The sequence below is a fragment of the Babylonia areolata genome, chromosome 8 (genome assembly GCF_041734735.1).
Source record: "Babylonia areolata isolate BAREFJ2019XMU chromosome 8, ASM4173473v1, whole genome shotgun sequence".
NCBI lineage: Eukaryota > Metazoa > Mollusca > Gastropoda > Neogastropoda > Buccinidae > Babylonia > Babylonia areolata.
This window is the reverse complement of record NC_134883.1, coordinates 41734085-41754699: the sequence shown is the minus strand read 5'-3', so window position 1 is coordinate 41754699 and position 20615 is coordinate 41734085. Positions and strand designations below refer to the sequence as shown.

The 20615-nt window shown below is 46.5% G+C and overlaps 1 protein-coding gene across 4 annotated transcripts in view; it reads left to right on the top strand.

Annotated features, from left to right (window-relative positions):
* Nucleotides 1-15723, top strand: part of LOC143284826 (dystroglycan 1-like) — a 151310-nt gene extending 135587 nt beyond the window's left edge. For all 4 annotated transcript variants that reach the window (XM_076591881.1, XM_076591882.1, XM_076591880.1 and 1 more), the window contains exons 3-7: nucleotides 6228-6956; nucleotides 7989-8174; nucleotides 8586-8779; nucleotides 9444-9726; nucleotides 10971-15723. In XM_076591881.1, coding sequence (XP_076447996.1) covers nucleotides 6228-6956; nucleotides 7989-8174; nucleotides 8586-8779; nucleotides 9444-9726; nucleotides 10971-11870 — 2292 coding nt within the window. In that variant the 3' untranslated portion in view covers nucleotides 11871-15723. The remainder of the gene's footprint in view (nucleotides 1-6227; nucleotides 6957-7988; nucleotides 8175-8585; nucleotides 8780-9443; nucleotides 9727-10970) is intronic.
* Nucleotides 15724-20615: the final 4892 nt, after the last annotated feature.

Below are 20615 nucleotides of genomic sequence, written 5' to 3'. Positions count from 1 at the left end.
GCAACAGCACAGCACAATATCAAATGAATGAAAAATAAAATGTGCTTCGAATTAGAACGAGGTAACTGAAATGAAATGGCAGTTTCTGGTGCAATTCCCAGCCATAACTCAAACCGCTGGTGAGAGGTAAGTCGGTTGCCATCGTGCTTGTTTGCGTGCGTGTGTGTGTGTGTGTGTGTGTGTGTTGTGTTGCCTGTTGCACGTGTCAGTATCAGTGTGCTTGTTTGGTGTGGACTGCTGGACAGTTGTGGCAGCTAAGCAGTCGTGTAAAAGTGTTTAGGTTAAAAGCGTGAAAAGTCGGTGAAGGATTTAGATAAGACCGGTGGAGTACAACCCTTTTCCCTACCCTGCGAATACCTACCTACCCACCCCTTCTCTCTCTCTCTCTCTCTCAATCCTCATCCTACCCCTTCTTCCTCACCCACCCACCCACTCATTTCAACAGCAATGGAAACGGCCGACAAGTCCCCCCGAGAGGATCAAAGCATGCCACATAATCACAAAGCTATCACTGAGGCATTCCCCCCCTCCCACGTCCCGTTTCCACCCCACCCTACCCCACCCCACCCCCACCTTCCGCCAACCAGGGGCCTCAACTCCTTGATAAGCATTTGTGGGGAGTAGAGGGCGGGGGTGAGGGGGGGGGGGGGAAGGGACGGTCTGGAAAATGGCGTATTGATGCGACCCGTGTCCTTGGCATGCCCACGGGGTTATTTTTGGCATGAGGAGAACGAGGTAATGTGGGGATGGGGGGGGGGGGGGGGGAGCGGCATGGAAAAAGGTGACTGTGTGAAAGCAGCAGTTTGTTGCCCTTGTTTCGGGGTGGGGGAGAGAGAGAGAGAGAGGAGGGGGTAAGTACTGCCAGAGAAGGTGTGACTGATGGTCCGTATACCAGAAGGCGCCAAGACGGTAATACCACCGTCTCCGCAGGGATACACTCTGTTGGTCTCTTCCAGTCTGCTTTACTGCTGATGAAATATTCATCACGACATTAAACGGGTCGATGGCCAACAACAGCCCCAGATAAATTGTGGTCTGTACCAGCAGACGCTCTCGGAAAGACCTCCGTGAATAATGATAATAAGAATGGAGTGTATAATAATATAGAGCCATGGGTCCTACTGATGCCCTCGAAGATAGTGTGTACACACACACACACACTATGCCCTCGGAGATAGTGTTTACACACACACACACACAGCGACATAATCCGAAAAGAGTACACATGCATGGAAGGGAGGCACGCATCGTTCTTCCAGTGATGTATGAATCATCACCATGCTCCTCCTATCCATGCAGGCAACTTCGCGCGCCGTTCTGTGTGCAAGGTGACTGATGTTCAGCCCCGCCCTCCGCCTATCTTGGACATCAGAGTTCTGAAGGCTCTGGCTGAAGGCTCTGGCTAACCTCATGAATGGGTGGTTCTTTGGTAACGTGGCGCCTTGACCGGCTCGCTAACACGGCGGTAAACAGTAGATATATTAACATGCATGAATGGTAAATAACATGAATTGGAGGAGCCGGGTAGGGTGAGGGTATCATTGATCATGTATTGGGGTATGTTGGTGAAGATAGTCATGTGAACGTTATTGGGAATGTCACCATTACGTTTGTGTACATCCGCGTGTTCGTGCGTGTGTTATCAAGTACAACGCACCGAAAGATCGTCTTCCTCGCGAGTCTCGATGCTTTTTTTTCTATTTCTTCTCGCACTCCCCTCGCTTCAAGGCGAGAGGCCTTTGAGTGTTTATCGAGTGCGCATACTTTCTGGCACTGACACGGAGTCTCGTATTTCCTGACCACAGAGCTATCAGAGAGTCCACCCAACAGGAAGGAAGGCACCACCAGGGTCGCTCAGTGCCATTTATCAGAGCTTGGCCGCCTTGTACAAGAGCAGGACTGATGGCTGAAGAAACGCTCAGCGCCATTAGGGAACAAGATGGACGTCCTCACGGTCCTGTCCGTTTATCGCTGTGCTATCGGGGCCCCCGTCTCTTGCCACGTGTCACGCCCAAAGGGCAGGGGAGGCCACCCAGTAGAGAAATAACTAACTCTCTGTATTTTGTGTTAATGTATGTATGTTCCGTTGCTCCTTCTCGGGACTGGAAACCGGATGGGTTTGACATGTCTGTGAACCGCGTGGACGGACCATCCCTGCCATCTGTAGGTCTCTTCCGGGGGGCGGGGGGTGTTTTAGTGCATTCTCACAGCTTCGCATGAATATTATATTTATATGTTGATGGTCTGTTCATCAAAGATGATGATATTAAACATTACTCTTAAATTCCAAGGTATCTGCAGGCCTTTATTTAATCAGATAATGTTTACATGAATATTACTCTAAAAATTCCAAGGTATCTGCAGACCTTTATTTAATCAAATAGTGTTTCTCTTATATCGGCACTACATGCTGTAAGTAACAAATCATTTAAAGCTAAATGGTTTGTCAAACTGAAAGGAATATTCCCACACCTTTTGTTACCCTCGATCCGTTGGTAAGCGTCCACCTGCGCGTCTGTCTGCATTGCAGTCATCATGTTTATGACACGCCATGGGTTAAAATCAGAGCACCAGACACTGACAAGTCTGTGGGATTGCAGGCCAAAGAAACCAGGGATTGAGTGAACATAGCACCCTCGAAATCAGTGGAAGGAATATAGAATTAAGGAACACCTGTATGCTCTTGTTAGTACTTTTTTGAAGTGTGAACAGGTTGTTAACATGTACATGCGTGAGGAGAGAGCGCCTCCGTGAGTGTGTGAGAGAGGGGGGATTGGGCTGCTGCAGACAACAGCAGATAAACACCCTCCGCCACACTCTCGCAATGAATGAAGAAGGCTGCACACACATACACATACTGACAGATGCTGTCACTCCCCGACACCCATGGTATCGCCCCCGACAGGCGGCAGGGCAAACAGAGCACTCACTGGAAGAAACTCATCGAGTCTGCAGCGTAGGTGTTGCGTGTTGCGCACGTTGCCAGGCATGGAACCCATCAGAGGATAAAAATAATCGCGAGGAGTGCAGTGATGCGGCTTGTGTAGGCGGACATTGCTATCTTTGTGACTGGGTTTTATAGTCACGCCTGCAGCCTCTAGCGATGGTGCAGTCTAGTCGGCAGCTGATATGTACATGGACTTCATGGCGTTCGTGTGCTTCGCAGACAGCTTGTTTATTTAAATTTATTGTACAAAGTATTTTGTCTCGTGCGATTGACAACACTTTTTTTTATGCATGGAAGAGGGAGAGAATGAACGAGTCCGTGTGTCTGAGCAAGGGGGGGGGGGGGGAATAGCTTACATGACAAACGATTGCAAGAAGATGGGATTCAGATTTTTGCAGAAGGGGGGGGCGGGGGATGAAGGTAGTGGTGTAAGTAAATTCCTGTCCTAAAGTAATGATACAGCCGGTATTTAGTAAAGTACAAAACAACTTTTTTTTTTTTTACCAAAGCAGCTAACAAGGAAGAACTGTGCAAAGTAAAATCATTTTTGGCATTATCAGTTGTATTCTAATCACACACCCCTCTAGTGTTCTGATGTCGTAAAATTGAACACAACCGACATTCAGACACACGGACTCGTGTTTTTTCGCTTTTTACAAGCCGAAGAGTGTGTGAGAGAGAGAGAGAGAGAGGGGGGGGGGGGCAGTGAGGGTCATGATGGGAGAATGCCAAGCCGCATGCGGATCGTTGTACAAAAAGCTTCCAAGCCTCTAATGTCTCCTCGTCAGTGTTGCTCAGCTGCTTCCAAAGCTTATGATCCACAGTGACGTCCGTGCCTGAACCTGTTTCACTGCAAGTGGCTGTTTGTTTCCTTCTGGGTTCAGCAGATGAATGCACATGTTGCAACATTACGCAAGGAGTCGGCGGAGCAGTTTGGAAATCTGGACAGTTATACGTAGAAGCAAAACAAGTACGGGGAGGGGAGGAGTGCTCTTGGAAATTCGTTGCAAGTTTGGTTTTGTGTGCGTGTGTGTGTTCTGAAAGAGGGGTAAATAGACAGCTGCGAATAAACCCTTACCTCTTCAGGTAATTGGCCTGAAGAGCTTTGGGGTACACAAAACTTCGGACACATTACGAAACAACGCAAAGCGGACGAAGTTGGAAACAAAAACACACCCTCAACAAACAGAAACTGACGTAAATGTCAACGTGCTTCTGAATCGTGGGCGGCAGGTGGATTGGGCGGGGGGAAAAACAGGTATCGACAGCGTTCAAAGCCCCCCCACACCCCCTCCCACACACACACACGAAGGAACAAGGAGGCTGAAGCAGACATTGAATGTCAGTCGTATCGTTTGCACCCACCCCCGCCCGTGCGTACGTTCACTAACACGTGTATCTCGATACTCTTTTGTCGGCGATAAAATCTGCTAGAGTGCGTAAGAGCGAATGGGTTGGTACGTTCGCGTGCACTCATGAAAACTATTTTAATCGAATCGCCTATGGTCAGTTACATTTCTTCGGGGTTTAAAAAAAATAATGAAAAGGACTCGGCGGCAGGTTGCTTGCTCGAAACATTTCTTTCCACCTGATTCATCCAACATTGCTCAATGTTTACTCAAACCTTTTGGGTACGGCTGGAGTTTTCCAGAGATGTCTTTTACACACCGTTTTTAACCTGTTGCTCAATAGGAGGTCAGGTGAACTCCCAGTGACATCCAGTGGTGAAGGGGGCGATGGTGTGCAAGGAGAGGGGCGATAATTTGTGGCACAGGGCGGTGATGTGGAGATGGAGGAGATTGCTCTCACATACCGACCGCTGTCCGGGTTGTTAACCGGTTGTCTCTCCCGTGTAAATTGTCTCCTCTGACTTGTTAGTCTTCCAGCCGTTCTGTTTGCTATTTTTGGCATCCCACCGCTCGCAGTGATTCAGGACCATGCCCCCCCCCCCCACCCCCCAATCTCTACCTCCCTCTGAGAAGGGAAGTTGGGGGAGAGAGATAAAGGCTGACAGTTTCTGACAGGTATATGGTGTGGCACTGTCTTGAGAATAGGTGTTGCTCACCCCGGTTCAGTTTGCCGCTGTCCAAACGTTTGAGAGACTCCACGTGTGTGCCACTCCCTTGGGTAACTGAGTTTGTCTTTACCATGCAATTTCTCTCCTCCACCCCCCCCCCAGGCAAATCCATCCTCCGGCTGGTCTCGAATTGCATTGTCTTCAAGGGGGCCAACAGCAGCAAAGTAAACAACCGTTTGAAATGTTTGGATATGTGTGTGCTCACCTGTGTGCTTACAATCTTTTTTTTTCGGTCTGTTGATCCGTTTTGAACCTGGGGGAGAGTGTCACCGTAGCTTAAGTCCGTTTTTTAATGTAATAATTTGGAGAGGGCGCACACACACACACTCTCTCTCTCTCTCTCTCCCCCCCCCCCTATCTCTAATTCTGAGCCGCACCCCCGCACCCCACTCCTTTCGGCACATTTTGTTATGTTTCTTATTGTTTGTTTGTATTTTTCTTGTTTTGTTGTCTTTTTTTTAATTTTTTATATAAACAATACCGGCACGTAACTCTCCAGTCTTGCTGATCCACACCAGACATTGGATTCTTCCCACACTGACGCGCCGTAAACCGATTGCCTTCCACCACTGGCATGTTCCACCCACACACCTCTTTTCACTGTGCGTTATCTTCACCTCTCTCACAGCATGTCGATAAACTCAGTAACACACTCGCCAATTAGCAGATTAAAGCTCCCATTTGATTGTTGTTGCGTGCATATAATCTTGACAAGCGCTAAACCGTTTTTATGAGAAAGAAAACGTTATGGGAAAGCAAAACTGGAAAGATTTTCTTAGAATGCAATTGCCATTAATATTCAGTGCGTCTCAGATACACAAAAACATATTTGTAATTGCATTCAGGTAAAATTTGGCAACGGTGAAGAGGCTGCAGAAGAAATCCTGTGTTTACAATCACACACCCCAGTCCTCTCAGTACAGCTGCCAAAGGAAGCATAAACAGTCCTGGGTTGCAAACAGGTAAGGGATTGGGCCGGGAATGCAGACAGGAGTAGATAGTGTTTAAGATAACACAAAGGGAATGATTATGTAATTTCCAGGTGGGGGAATACAGTTTATAACTGAAAGATGCTCCGACACTCCCCCACGAACCCCACGCCCCCCTGGAGAGGATGTTTACATGAGCGTTGCCCAGGTAACGTGGCTGTAGGAGAGAAAGTTACCGACGACACACGCGGCCCTGTTTTGTTTGTTGTTGCAGGTGTTGGAAGCTGGCAAGGACACCCTGCCCTCCTGGCTGCACTTCAACGCCGAGCAGAACGTGCTGCAAGGCATCCCGACCCCCGCCGACGCCGGTCACCTCTACCTGCAGGTCACGGCCCGCGGTCCCCATGGCAACGCGGCCACCGACGTGTTCTCGCTCGCCGTCAGCGCCGACACGGCCACCCTGTCGTCCAGCCAGCCGCTCCGCTTCAAGACGTCGGGCCCCAAGTCGGTGCGCTGCAAGCGGGAGGAGCCCGAGACAGTGGCCACCCTGGTGCTGGATGCCGACCTGGACCTGATGCCCGTGGAGCGGCGCCTGTCCCTGCTCTCCGCCTTCCTCGCGCACATGGGTCTGGGGGAGGAGATGGTCAAGGTGGTGCCCGCCTCGGGCCAGCCCCTGCACGACGACTCGGCCCTCGTGACGGGCACGGGCGACGCGCGCGGAGCCCCGCAGCACGTGGGCGTGTCGGTGTCGTGGTTGGTGGGCTGCGGCAAGGTGGAGAGCGGCCACTTCCCGGCGCTGCACCGCCTGGACGACGACTCGAGCAGCGGCGTCATGGGCAGCACCCTGGGCTTCCCCGTGCTGGGCTGGAGGGTCACCAACACGCGCCTCCAGCAGCAGCAGCACGCGCTCAAGCGACGCCGGCGCCAGGTGCGGCCCACGGCCACCGCCGTCATCACGATAGCCCCGCCCACCGACACTGACGCCGACACCATGACCCGATATGTAAGTTGCAATTATCTACAAACGTGCATGGGGGGTTCTAGTCATGTAATATCCTCAAACATGTAGCCAGTTATAGCCAGTTCTAGTCATGTAATATACTCAAACATGTAGCCAGTTCTAGTCATGTAATATCCTCAAACATATAGCCAGTTCTAGTCATGTAATATCCTCAAACATGTAGCCAGTTCTAGTCATGTAATATGCTCAAACATATAGCCAGTTCTAGTCATGTAATATCCTCAAACATATAGCCAGTTCTAGTCATGTAATATCCTCAAACATATAGCCAGTTCTAGTCATATAATATACTCAAACATGTAGCCAGTTCTAGTCATGTAATATGCTCGAACATAGCCAGTTCTAGTCATGTAATATCCTCAAACATATAGCCAGTTCTAGTCATGTAATATGCTCAAACATATAGCCAGTTCTAGTCATGTAATATCCTCAAACATATAGCCAGTTCTAGTCATGTAATATCCTCAAACATGAAGCCAGATTTAGTCTTGTAATATACTCAAACATGTCGATGGGAAGTTCTTGTCATGTGCAACCCCAATACAATATGTACAGTAGTTGTTGACGTGCGTGCTGAGCCCCAGTGCAGAAGTGCATAATTTCCATCCAAAAGTATTAGCGGTACCAGAATGTACGCCCCTGTGGTTTTCTCTCGATACGAACATTGCCACCGATCTTTGAACACAATAAACCTCTTCACCAACCAATCTGTGAACACATTTAACCCCATTACCACCAGTCTGTGTAAACGTCTTTGCCACCAATCTGTAAAGATAACGGTTTTGCCACCAATCTGTGTAAAACACAGACAACGGCTTTGTGACCAATCTGAAACACATTTACCACTTTTGCCACCAATCTGTAAACACACCCGATTTCGCCAACCAATCTGTGAACACAGTTAACGACTTTGCCACCAATATGTAAACAACTGATTTTGCCATCAATTTGTAAACACAGTCAATATCTTTGCCACCAGTCTGTAAAACACAACCTCTTTAACCGTTGTGTCAGGTGGTGGATATGTCATCGCCAGTCTTCAGCATCGAACCTTCCCCCGCACTGCCCGTGATGCCGGAAACCACCACGCCAGACGCGCCGACCACCACGCCCAAAATGGACGACGGACTGAAGACGTCCAGAGAGCCCCCTGTCGTCCCGCCACTCAAGTCCACCACTGAAGCCTTGCCCCCCACACAGGTGAGACAGGATGTGTGTGTGTGTGTGTGTGAGAGAGAGAGAGAGTCTTCCTGTGTGTCTGTCAGTCTTCCTTTTCTTCTCTGTGTGTGTGTGTGTGTGTGTACTTGCTTGTTTGCTCTTGTGTGAGCATACATGTGGAGCTGAAACGTTAAGTAATCTAGCCCTTTTCTCGCTCTCAAATGAATGGTATTCTGCATTTCTTTATCCATCCTTTTCAACCTGAGAGGGAGAGAGAGAGAGAGAGAGAGAGCTTGCTCTCATGTGTGAGCACACATGTGGAGGAGCTGAAGTGGTTAAGTAGGCGAACCCTTTTCTCGCTCTCATATGTGTTGTGCGTGCATGCATGAGAGAGAGAGAGAGAGAGAGACATAACTAAAACCCGGACCCAAAAGCTTGTTTCGTGTCCAACAGAAGCCGACCGAGAAACCAGTGGAACCGCCCGTGGACAAGTGTGTCAAGCCCAAAGCCATGGAGGGCGTTCTGAAGAAGCAGATCTTCTTCGTTGGCGAGGTCATCAACTTCCGGATTCCTCAGAACCTCTTCGATGCCTGTGGCATGGGCGGCACCGACATGACCAAGCTCAGCCTGTACCGGCTGGATCCACAGTATGTCCCCCCTCCCCTTTCTCTGTGAATATGTAGTTGTGATAAGAAACTCCAGGGAAAGCTGGACAATGCAAGGCTTTTCAAAGAATAAGCCCCCCTCAATCAAGTGTTTCGGCCCATAACTCCTTACACTCTAAGGTCTTAACAAAATACTTTATAGAACGTTGTGTAAAATATTGAAGCTCTTAGTGATGTGTGTGTAGTAAACGCCTGTTGACAAATGACAGGAAGTTAAACGTTACACATGCACACACAAAAATACAAAATGTTAAAGCTCCTGGCGATGTTTGCACACACACAATATACAGTCATGGTGGCAAATAAAATTGTGCAGAAAACAGAAAAATGCATTTACCGATAATAATATTTCAACACTGCTTAGAGTACGCGCATAATTATTTCTTAACTGAACTGAAAGAGTTGCCAGATGATACAGAATAACTTTTGTCTTATTTTCTCGAAATGAAAAATGTACTTTGAAATATTGATGGGCTGTATCACAGATAAGGTTGTGGAGAGATTTGACTGACTGATACAGCAGTCCCCAGGTGGCAATTGTTTGCTTCGCCTTAAATGCTTGGGTTGTCACCATGATGGATGGATAAGTGGGAATAATCTTAAAGTACCGTCCTCGGTGTAACTTCAGTTTGTCCTCTGTTTTCAGAACGAACAAAAAGTTCTTTCCCGAGGACTGGTTCATGAAGTTCGACCAAAGGGAGCAGACGATCCTGGGGATGCCCATGCAGGGGGATGAGGGCAGGTACCCCATGGTTCTGGTGGCCATGCTGAAAACTCACGACTTCGTCACCAAACACAAGTTCGAGATCGTCGTGCGCAAGGTCAAAGGCCGCAAGTCTCGCGTCAATCACGAGCTGAGCATGACCATTGACGCCGACTATGACGAGTTCGTGGGCAGCGTGGAACAGCAGGTGGACCTGGCCAGTAAGGTAAGGAGAATTCTCCTCTCCCCTCGTCCCGTGCCCTGTGTGCCGAGTGTCGTCGCTTTTGTTTTTCGCTGTCTCGCTCTTTACCACAGCGATGAATTGTATCGACAAGTACTTGTCTGAGCTAAAAAAAAAAAAAAAGGGGAAAACACTACTCTTTGCTCAACTCTTATCCATTGCTGGACACTTACTACTCTTTGCTTTACACTTAACCTACAAGTTCAATGTGCAGTCTGTAAAAGACAAATGGAAATAGATTAATAAAGTCTATGGAAAAGAACCCCATTGATGAAGATCTCACGGGCATGTTCTGTTATCTGTTCCTCGCTTCCTCATCATCAAAATCAAAATTAAGATAATGATTATTAGTCAGATGCAGATACTGTATTGTACATTGTTTACCCCATTCATGAGGGGCAATGGCCTTATATGAATAAACCATCCATCCATATATCTTCCTCATCATCTTTTCCCCGTCATGTTTCCATCTTCCAGTCCATTCTCGTGATGGTGTAAAAGTATGGCAGAGATTATTGCTTCATTATGTTTCAGGGATAGATTGGGTTAGACATGTTACAAATGTGCTCCTCGTACAGGCTTTAGCTCAGGTGTAGCTGCCTTGTCTTCATTGCCCTGTTGAGGCCGCTGCTGCTGATTTGGCCCCAAGCACAATGCAATCGGCAGTGTTTGATTGTCCTTTTGTGTCGTGCCATCAATATAAAAAATCAAGTGCTGTCGCATTACTCCTTTGTGTTTTCAAGCACGAATTTCAAGCAGTGTTTGATTACAATGCATTATCTAGTGTTCCAGATACTTCCTTCAGCTTGGGTTATCCCTTGCGATTTATAAACACTGAGGTCCCTTTTCATTGCTTTTGCTTTGTACTGTATTGCATTGTATAAGTTTTTGTCACAGCAAAATGATTTCTCTGTGTGAAATTCGAGCTGCTGTCCCCAGGAAGTGTGCGTTGCTACAGTGCATCGTTACATTTTTTTCTGGATACCCACTGTCCCATCCTGTGACCTACATAATTATATTCATGTTTCTATCGATACCCACTTTCCCATCCCGTGACCTACATAATTATATTCCCGTTTCTTTCGATACCCATTTACTAATCCCGTGACCCACATACCCATCCCGTGACCCACATGATTAAATTCGTGTTCATTATATTCCCGTTTCTCTCAGCACCACATACCTTACCCGTGACCTACATAACAACGTTACTGTTTCTGTGTGGCCAGGTGGCTGGAGTGTTCGGAGACGAGAACACCAGCGCCCTCACCGTGACTCGCATCGCGCGGGGCTCCGTGGTCTACGCCTTCACCAACAACACTCTGGCCGGCGGCGACTGTCCCGTGGACGCCATCACGGGCCTCGCCGACAAGATGGTCACTGCCGACGGGAACCTGAACCCGGAAGCCCTGGAGAAGCTGAAGCCCTGGGTTCTGACCGGGGCTGCCACCGCCCCGGCGGGTGACTGCGAAGGGAACCCCGACTTCCCCGTGCGGTCAGCCTCCGTGGCCAAGCCCCCCATGCCGGACACCACCCCGGATGACAAGCCCATGATGACGGACAAACCCGCGCCCACGGAAAAACCCGACGCTGTTTCGGACATGCCCGACAAGCCCAAGTCCACGGCGGCTCCGCCCAACGTGACCGGGGGCGTGGCCTCGGCCGGCAAGTCCAGCGACGACAATATCTGGATCACCACCGTGGTGCCTGCCGTGGTGATCGTGGCCATCCTGCTGATCGCCCTGCTCGTGGCCTGCATCCTGTACCGCAAGAAGCGCAAGGGCAAGATGAACCTGGAGGAGCAGAACACCTTCGTCAACAAGGGCGCCCCGGTCATCTTCCCTGACGAGCTGGACGACAAGCCCAGCGACTCCACCAAGCCCCTGCTGATCGAGGGCAGTCCCCCGGCTCCGCCCCCGGAGTACCACCGCGGAGACAGCGAGGGCTCTGACCCCGGCAGCCATAAGGAAACCACCCCTCCTACCGACGAGGTGGATGCAGAGATTGAGATAGATGCCACGTCTCCACTTTACCAGCCTCCGCCCCCTGTGCCAGCCTCCAGTGGCAAGCAGGCCCGTCCCCACGTGCCACAGCCTTACAGATCGCAGCCTCCAGAGATCCACCCCTAGACACTGTGTACTTTGCCCGTTTGGCCCACACGGTCAGTAACTCAAGGTGTACCACCCCTTGTTCTGCTAGTGCGTTTATGAAAGAAGTGTTGAGCGTGACTGCTTAAGACTTTCTGCAAGATGGAAGGTAACTTGTGAGAGGGATGATTTTTTTTTTGTGGGGGCCTGATTGACGGAACGACTGGACTACAAAAATGTGATGACACGAAAATGAATGTACAGGACTGTGAGGAAACGGCTTCCGGTAGACTGAAGATGGAAAAGGTAAGCGTTGTCGAGGACTATGCAACAAAGGTTAACAAGCTGGAACCTGGAATAACAGTTTGGTAATTTGTTGAACAAAACGGATGGATGATTATTTCTGGTTGGAAAGCTTTTCGGAAAGCTATGCTGCTGAGACGCTTGTTGCAGGACTGGTATGGAAATGTCCAGATCAATCTTTGCACATGTGCAAATCTGTTTGACAAAAAGAAACATTGCATTTTCAGAAAATAATGAAACCAATGTTTATGCCAAAAGGAGGCAGAATGCACTGCAGTGAAAGGTTGAGAAAATGCGCGGTACCCTGATTGAACTGAAGACCAGAATGGCTTGCAGTAATGTTTGATCAGTACGTTCTTTACTCTGCCTTACATGTTCGTTTTACTCCCTGTACCCCCCCCCCCCCTACGTATTTCTAAAAACTAGAGAACATTTTTGAAGCGGAGTGACGCCATCAAGTGAAGAAGAGACCGCCCAACAGATTATTTTGATTGGTCAATGTTTTGTTTAGATGACCCGGCTTTTTATTTGATGGAAAAGTAGTTCGTTGAAATTTCGCTCTTGCTACTTGTGTACCACAAAAACTGTTGAGGTATACCAATTAACTTGTGAGACTGTTTCTTCGACAAGTGCCAGTCCCTTGTTCTTCAATCATTTCAGTGAATGATTGAACGGACACGGGGATTACCAAGTGTTTGATCGCATAAACGGCGAGTAACGCTGGCCACGGTTGAAAGACACACAAGACGGTTCCAAATTCTGAAGCACATGTGCGAAAATACGCGATCGAAAATTCGTTGAAAAGCGATTTCCGAATATCTGTTGAAATTTGGGGTTTTTTTGGCTTGTATGTCCCCAATTTCGGTCTCCCTCTCCCTTCCCATCTATGCTGAGGGGTCACTTGCTATAAATTGTGGTGACTGAGTGATATTGTGGAGACTGCCAGCTGCAGCCAGCTTCTAGATCCCTTCCGAGTAGTAGTAGTTGTAGTCCTCAGTAGCGGGAAATATCCCAGTAGAAATTCCAGCGGATATACTGTCACTGGCCTCTGTAGTCTAGTCAAACGATGCTCACTGCGGAGTCCTCCTCTGTCACCTGTTCCATCCCCAGACCCCCTAAAACACACCCATCCATTGTGTGTTCTGTAGGAAGGCGTGACCACGTTTTGAAATCCTTGCAAGCAAGTCAGGTTTGAGCTCAGGAAGAGATTAAATAATACTCACCATCCAGTGCAAGAACGTCGATAGGGTTAAAGCATAAGGTTTTTGTAGAAGTTTATCAAGAAACTTCCCCTTAACCATTCCCCTCCCCATTCTGCCGCTTGAACTATAGGTGTGAACTTCGCTGCAGACTCCCCTGACGCATTGTCAGGGATGAACCGTTGGATCATGCTGTAGAACTTGTAGTGCGTGTGTGTGTGTGTGTGTGATACAGTGTGTTTACTTCAGTGTCATGGTCTTGACTGTTCCAGAATAATTAGTTGGGTGCGTGATGAGTAAATCTGGCCCCTTGCCTGCATGGATGGGAATACAGCGCCAGAAAGTTTTCGTATGTCATGAGTTGATCGATTACTGTCCTGTGTTGGTTGAAACGGTCACCCGCAATTGGCAATCAGCTGGTTAGTACCAGACTGCAAAGTCCACTTTTGGAGTGGAGATCTGGAAATGTGGCTTTTTCTTTGAAAACTACGCATGACAACTCACTTCCCCCCACGCCCAAATTAAAGCGATTTTTTGGGGGGTGTTTGATGAAGGTTAAACGCGATGTCGTGATCTATTGGTAAAATACTGAATGTTTGAAGAATGTGATTTTATCTGTTGGTTGATCAATTTTACCTGTCCGGTCGAGTTTTTAATATATTGGATTTGTCAGTGCCGTTGCTGTGCAAGGAGAGGTCATTATACCTTTGGAAAAGGCATTAAATATTTGGGTCAGATGCAAAGTGATTGCATTTTGGACATATATAATCCGGTCAGATGCTAAGGTTGCATTTTGGACATCAACTGATCGAGAGATTCAGGTATTAATTCTCCTGGGTATGTAAACAAGCATGTATGAGAAGAGAGCCAAGCAGTGTAGCAAAAATAACACACTAACAGCCCGCAACCAGCGATCTTGGACATGCGCACAAAGCCCCGCCAATATTTTGCCTTTACCCAGTAGATACATCTTTTCAGAAAGGAAAATCTCAACTGTGCTACACCTTGGCTCCTTGATGCTCATTTTCTGAACCATTTCATCGTAAAACGTGCGAGAGAAAGCGAGCGAACGTGCAGTGAATGATTCATGTATTTCATGAACTGACTTCCCTTTCCTCAGAGCTGTTTTGTAGAGTGTGTACTTTGCTTAATTTTATCCATTCATATCACCTCCCTACATCATTTTTAAAGCTTGTAACTATTCTCCAGTGTAATTTTGTTCATATTTGCACAGCTGTAATTATTGCATATTCTTGTCGAGTGTATGCCGCGTTATACTAGTTTGTAAAATTCATGAAGCGTTTTGTACAGGATGGATTGTTTCAACAGTCTTCTGCTTGGATCAGCTGAGTGAATGTGGAATCTGTTTTCTTTTTTCTTTTCTTTTTTTCCAACTTTGCATTTGCAATCGTTCCTACGTTCTCTCTGACTGTACGATGTATAAGATTTCTGGTTAAAGTCCATCATAGCACACACGCTGTGAAGGTACTTGGATTGTGGAACACGTCAAAAGACGATAGGCTCATCAGTGTAAGTGGTTGGATGTTACAGCCGAAGCACGGAAGAAATATGCTGCTAAAACAAGCATGAAAGAAAAATGCTGATACCTGGAAAATAACTCTCCATCTTTTGAAGTCCGTTTGTCTGAGCGGACTAAAAATCAGCATTGGCTGTCCATATATATTCTCTTTCTTTCTTTTTTTCATTCCTTTTTGTCAACATGTTAAAGTGCCCATCTCAACTACATTATTCCAACATTTCAAATCGTTGACATCTTCATCCCTGTGCTTAACTTTGAAATTTTGACATGAGTTGCTTATGTTACTGAACTAAACTGCAAGATGTTTTGTGACTTTGTTTTGTTTAATTATTGCAGACTCATATTTTCCCCTGAAAATTATTCAACTTAAGTTTGGCCCAAATTTAGGTTTTAGAAATAAATATGTTGGCCATACATTTTGAGGGGGGGGGGAGTAAACTAGCGAGGGGTTATGTTTAAAGATAATATTTGGAGGAAAATGGAAATTCTGACCATTCATAATCATACTTTCAACCATATCAGCTTTGGTGAACTTTTTTTTTTTTTTTTAAATAAATCCAAATCGTTTGAGAAAAGTCTTAGTCGGATTCACTAGTCAATACTTTGACCATGTTAGTTTGTTGGAAACGAAACTGTTCCATATTAATGTATTACATATGATGCATAACTGAATATACTTGTATATACTGAATATGTGTCCCGAGTCCTAAACCGTGTTCTTAAAACACTTCGTTCATCATTCACATAAAATATATTACATATACAATGTCATTTTTTTGTCCGTACTATTGGTGCATTTTATTTTCATCGTCTTTTTCAATGCTGTACTCTGGATTAAAGCGCTAACACTGGACTCCGCCGCTTGAGTATGTGTGTGTGAGAGAGAGGGGGGGGGTGAACTGGTTGTCTTGTAGGGATAGGGATATCTTAACTGCGCTGCATCCGTTCCAAAAACGGGTTTCAGACAATGTTACATCTCGGAATATGTGATCACACCCGAATGTCATCAGAAAATTTCTCAGCCTTGAAACAGTCAATGACCTCAAATCTACCCATGTCATCACTGTGTTGGAACACACACTCGAATGCTATCACAAAATGTTCCACCGACTTCAAACCATCAATGAACTCATTCTACCCATGTCATTATCACTGTGTTTGAACACAATCATTCTCGAATGCTATTACTAAATGTATCACTGCCTTGAAGCAATCCATGAGCTAAACAAATCTACCTACAGCTTTATACTGTATTACCGAACCCTATCAATGAGCACAACCATGCACCCCCGACTACAAAACACCATGTGGCACACAGACTACAACCACAGAAAAGCTCTCACAAGAGGCTGCCGATGTTCACAGCGGTGTACCAGGGATCCGTAAACCCAGTGTTCGTTGAGGAACTCGCGGTGTGCAGTCCAGGACATATGATGGATGTCCATTTACAACAGCAGAACGCAATGTCAGAAAACGATCACAGGACAGCAAATGAATCCCATCTGCCGAAACCCTGAAGCCTGTTATTCACAACGCAGTCTTTCACCAACCAAGAGGTTCTCGCTGAAGGCTATCACTGGACATCACAATGCACGGGACAACCAACAACGCAATCCACCAGAGCACTAATTCCATACTCGATGAAAACAATCATGGACACTGTACATTATCACATGTTGTCCACTAACACAGAACACTACCGAGTAATACAGTCACACTGGGTGATCTGTCACTGATTGGGAACAACCCTACTCTTCACAATCCAGCCGATCGCGTGGACCAAGGCTCCCGAAACGTAAAAATTGAAGAGGGGGACATGGGAGGAGAAAGAACACGCTCGCACAGAGATGACACACGCGCGCGCACACACACTCATTCTCTTACATATACAAGCATTCTCCCTCTCTCTCCCTCACACACACACACACACACACACACACATTCTCTCTCCCCACCATCTCTCTCTCACGCACGTAAGCATGCACACGTTTACGCACGCGCATACAAACACCTCTCTCTCGAACACACACACACACACGCGCGCGCGCGCGCGCGCACTCACTTTGATGAAAGGGAGGAAGGCAGCAATTACGTAAGCAAGGATGGAACAAAACAAGAGGAAACAAATACAGGGAATTGAATACAGGATAAAAAGAAAATGGCAGAAAAACAAAGGGGGGTAATTGGAAGTGAGGGGAAAAGAGGAAAAACACGTCAATTTTCCCGTTCTTAATCAAACTGACTTCCTTCCAGCCATTTCGCAAAAAAGGAATAATGAAGAAAACAATCAAATAAAAAGAATAAAAAGAAGACGTGTGTGCAAGTGCGTGCAAGTATGTGTGTGTGTGTATGTGTGTGTGTGTGTGTGTGGGTGTGGGTGTGTGTGTGTTTCTAGCGCCCTTTTCAATACCCACACCAATAATGCACACAAACAGGAACATAAAAACATGCCGTTGAGAACGGACTGAGCAAAAATGAAAACGGTAAAATATCCACAGAACAAATTCCAGAATGTCTGCAAAAGCTTATCATTTGCACGCTTCTGTAGGTATGTGTTTAAACTCACGGCTGGTTTGTTTCACTTCACGAAAGAAAGAAAGGAAAAGAGACAGACAGACGCAGAGATACAGACACACACAAAAAGAAGCCTACAGAAACAGTGTTCCTTGTGTGTAAATCTTTATCTGATCACCCACAGAGTCGGTGGCCTCTCTCTGAAACACAAACCAGCTATTTGAATAATTTATAACCTATGCACATTATAGACGAAAGAGGTTCTTGAGAGAAGCAAAATTTTTCACAAACTTTCGTCTCGACGGGGTATACTGCAGTCTTTCTTGTCGACATTTCAATAAAATAAAATTAAAATTAAAAAAGGATGCATTTTTTTCGAGTAGAGTTTGACCCTCCCATGTCTCGAGTCCGAACTTAAAAAATATATACATTAAGAGTGTATATTAAGAGTGTACAAATCGCTCCTTTGTATTTTTTATACCAGCACTTTAAAGCAAGTCCAAAACTGCCGAACGTATAGCAAAAGAAACACGGCAGACTGAAGAAGGAAGGGAATGTAAGTGATGAGAGCAATGCTTTTTTTCTTCACATGGAGAAGGATGAGGAGGAGGTTGTATACAACTATTTTCATAGCTTTTCATTGCAGTTACTACTAGCACCATCACTACTACTAACGCAATGTATTCAGAACCCCAAACATCGGTTTTTCAGTTTAGTTTCAGAATGTGAACACCCTTAAAAAACACATAATGAAACTTCCTCAGCATGAAGTCTGAAAGTTTCAACAAACAGGTTTCAAAAGAAACACAAGTATCAAGTTTTAACTATCCTTTCTCTCCTACTGGAGTATGGAGGATTACCGCAAAATAATGTTTTCATGCCCAGAACAAACATTTCCAGATACACAACAATGTCACATAAAAGTTGAGAAAACACACAATTCTTTTAACTCCAAAAGTGTATAGCTTGGCAACATTTGCATATCTAATCATCTTACTTACAGCTAAAATGACTTTTTTTTGTTTTGCCTCCTCACAAACTGACAATGGCGGGTTTTATGCCCTGATATCTTAAAACCTTTCCCTCTGTACATTGAGAACCTGAGAACCCAACCAGACGACAAGCCGGTCTTCTTCGTCCGTACTGCCTGGGATAGGATGTCTGTTGAAGGGAAGCGCCGGAGGGGTAGGGAGAACGGTGTGGGATGGGTGGGTAGGGATCTGATATCAGATTAGTCCCCCAATCCCTTAAACCCGCCTGCCGCCATGTTGGTTCACAAAACAAGGACCTATTTTGTCTGTGGGAGGTTCCGGCGGAAGACAACCTGCGCACTCTCCGCCGGAAATAAGCAGACGCTTATCGGGCACGTGCAACGCACGTGCACTGCCACGCACGCGATCTGTCTCCCCCGCGATGAACAAACAAGCGAGAACAAGGATGCTACTCTGGCATTATTACATTATGATTTCTAGAACAAACTCTCCCATGTTCCATTATTATTGAAATCGTGTTTGTCATCTCGTTGACACAAGTGCGCCGGAGCCTAGAGAGAGGGAGTGTGGGTGGGTGGGTGGTTGGGTGGATGTGCAATGCTTATGACGTCATCCCTCGCTACCCCCGGGCTCTGTTTCAAACGTTCTGACAGAACACATGGCACGTCTTTGTTTCAAGTGACGCAGACGGATGGGCGGCTTTTGCCGAACTCTGGATGGCTTACCCGACATTGGCGGGGTGCAGCTGTTACAGGGTTGGGTGGTGGGTGATCATGTGTGTGTGTGTGTGTGTGTGTGTGTGTGTGTGTGTGTGTGTGAGTGAATGAGTGCGTGTGTGTGTGTTGTGTGTGTGTGTGTTGTGTGTGTGAGTGAATGAGTGTGTGTGTGTGTGTGTGTGTGTGTGTGTGCGCGCGCTTTGTGTGTGTGCGCGCGCTTTGTGTGTGCGTTTTGTGTGTTTGTTTTGTTTGTGTGTGTGTGTGTGTGTGTTGTGTGTGTGTTGTGTGTGTGTGTGTGTGTGTGTGTGTGTGTGTTGTGTGTGTTGTGTGTGTGTGTGTGTGTGTGTGTGTGTGTGTGTGAATCCTTTCCATTCCTGTTTGCACGTTGGACAAACGTTTGTTTCAATACTTTCCATTCCTGTTTGCACGTTGGACAAACGTTTGTTTCAATCCTTTCCATTCCTGTTTGCACGTCCGACAAACGTTTGTTTCAATCCTTTCCATTCCTGTTTCCACGTCCAACAAACTTTTGTTTCAATCCTTTCCATTCCTGTTTGCACGTTGGACAAACTTTTGTTTCAATCCTTTCTATTCCTGTTTCCACGTCCAACAAACTTTTGTTTCAATCCTTTCCATTCCTGTTTGCACGTTGGACAAACTTTTGTTTCAATCCTTTCTATTCCTGTTTCCACGTTGGACAAACGTTTGTTTCAATCCTTTCCATTCCTGTTTGCACGTCCGACAAACGTTTGTTTCAATCCTTTCCATTCCTGTTTGCACGTTGGACAAACGTTTGTTTCAATCCTTTTCATTCTTGTCTACATGTCGGACAAACGTCAAGCAGCGGATTAGTCACTGTGCTCGGTTAGATAATTGCAGACAATCAAAGAAGGTTGGTGCACGGCAAAACAGCACCGTTTTCATTATCCTTCTCAGATATGGTACCGCTGAACCTACCTAACTTTGTAGAACTGGGTTTTTAAGTTTCGGTCCAGCGCGCTACAGTTCAGTTGTCTTTAATTAGCCTACAAGCTGGCTTCCTTCCCATTTTCTTCTCAAAAGTTTATGGGTCTCCTAAGAGTTCAAATACTGTGGTCAAATTATTTGTCATAATGTATTTTGCAAGCAGTAAATATCCGACTGCATGAGCCATGTCTAAAATTTCTTAGGCTGCTCAAAAGCTTCCTGTCTCACCATTTCTGCCTTCATAAAACATAGCTTGCTAGTTTTCTTCCCTGCACAAACACTCGAGACATGCCTCTACAAACTTCTGATGCCATCGGTGTATTGTACTGCTAAATGAATACAGTTTGGCGCTGCTGTTCATCACCACAGTGCCGTCAAGAGAACATGAAGACCATCACCACATGAATGCGGACACCAGAAGGTAGACGCAAGACAAGGAGGCCAAAGAACACCTGGCGCAGAGCAGACGAAGGTAGAACTCAGGGCACTGAGGCACACCTGGGGTACCCGTGATTCAGAAACTGGCCCCAAAACAGACACAGGTGGCGGTTATTACA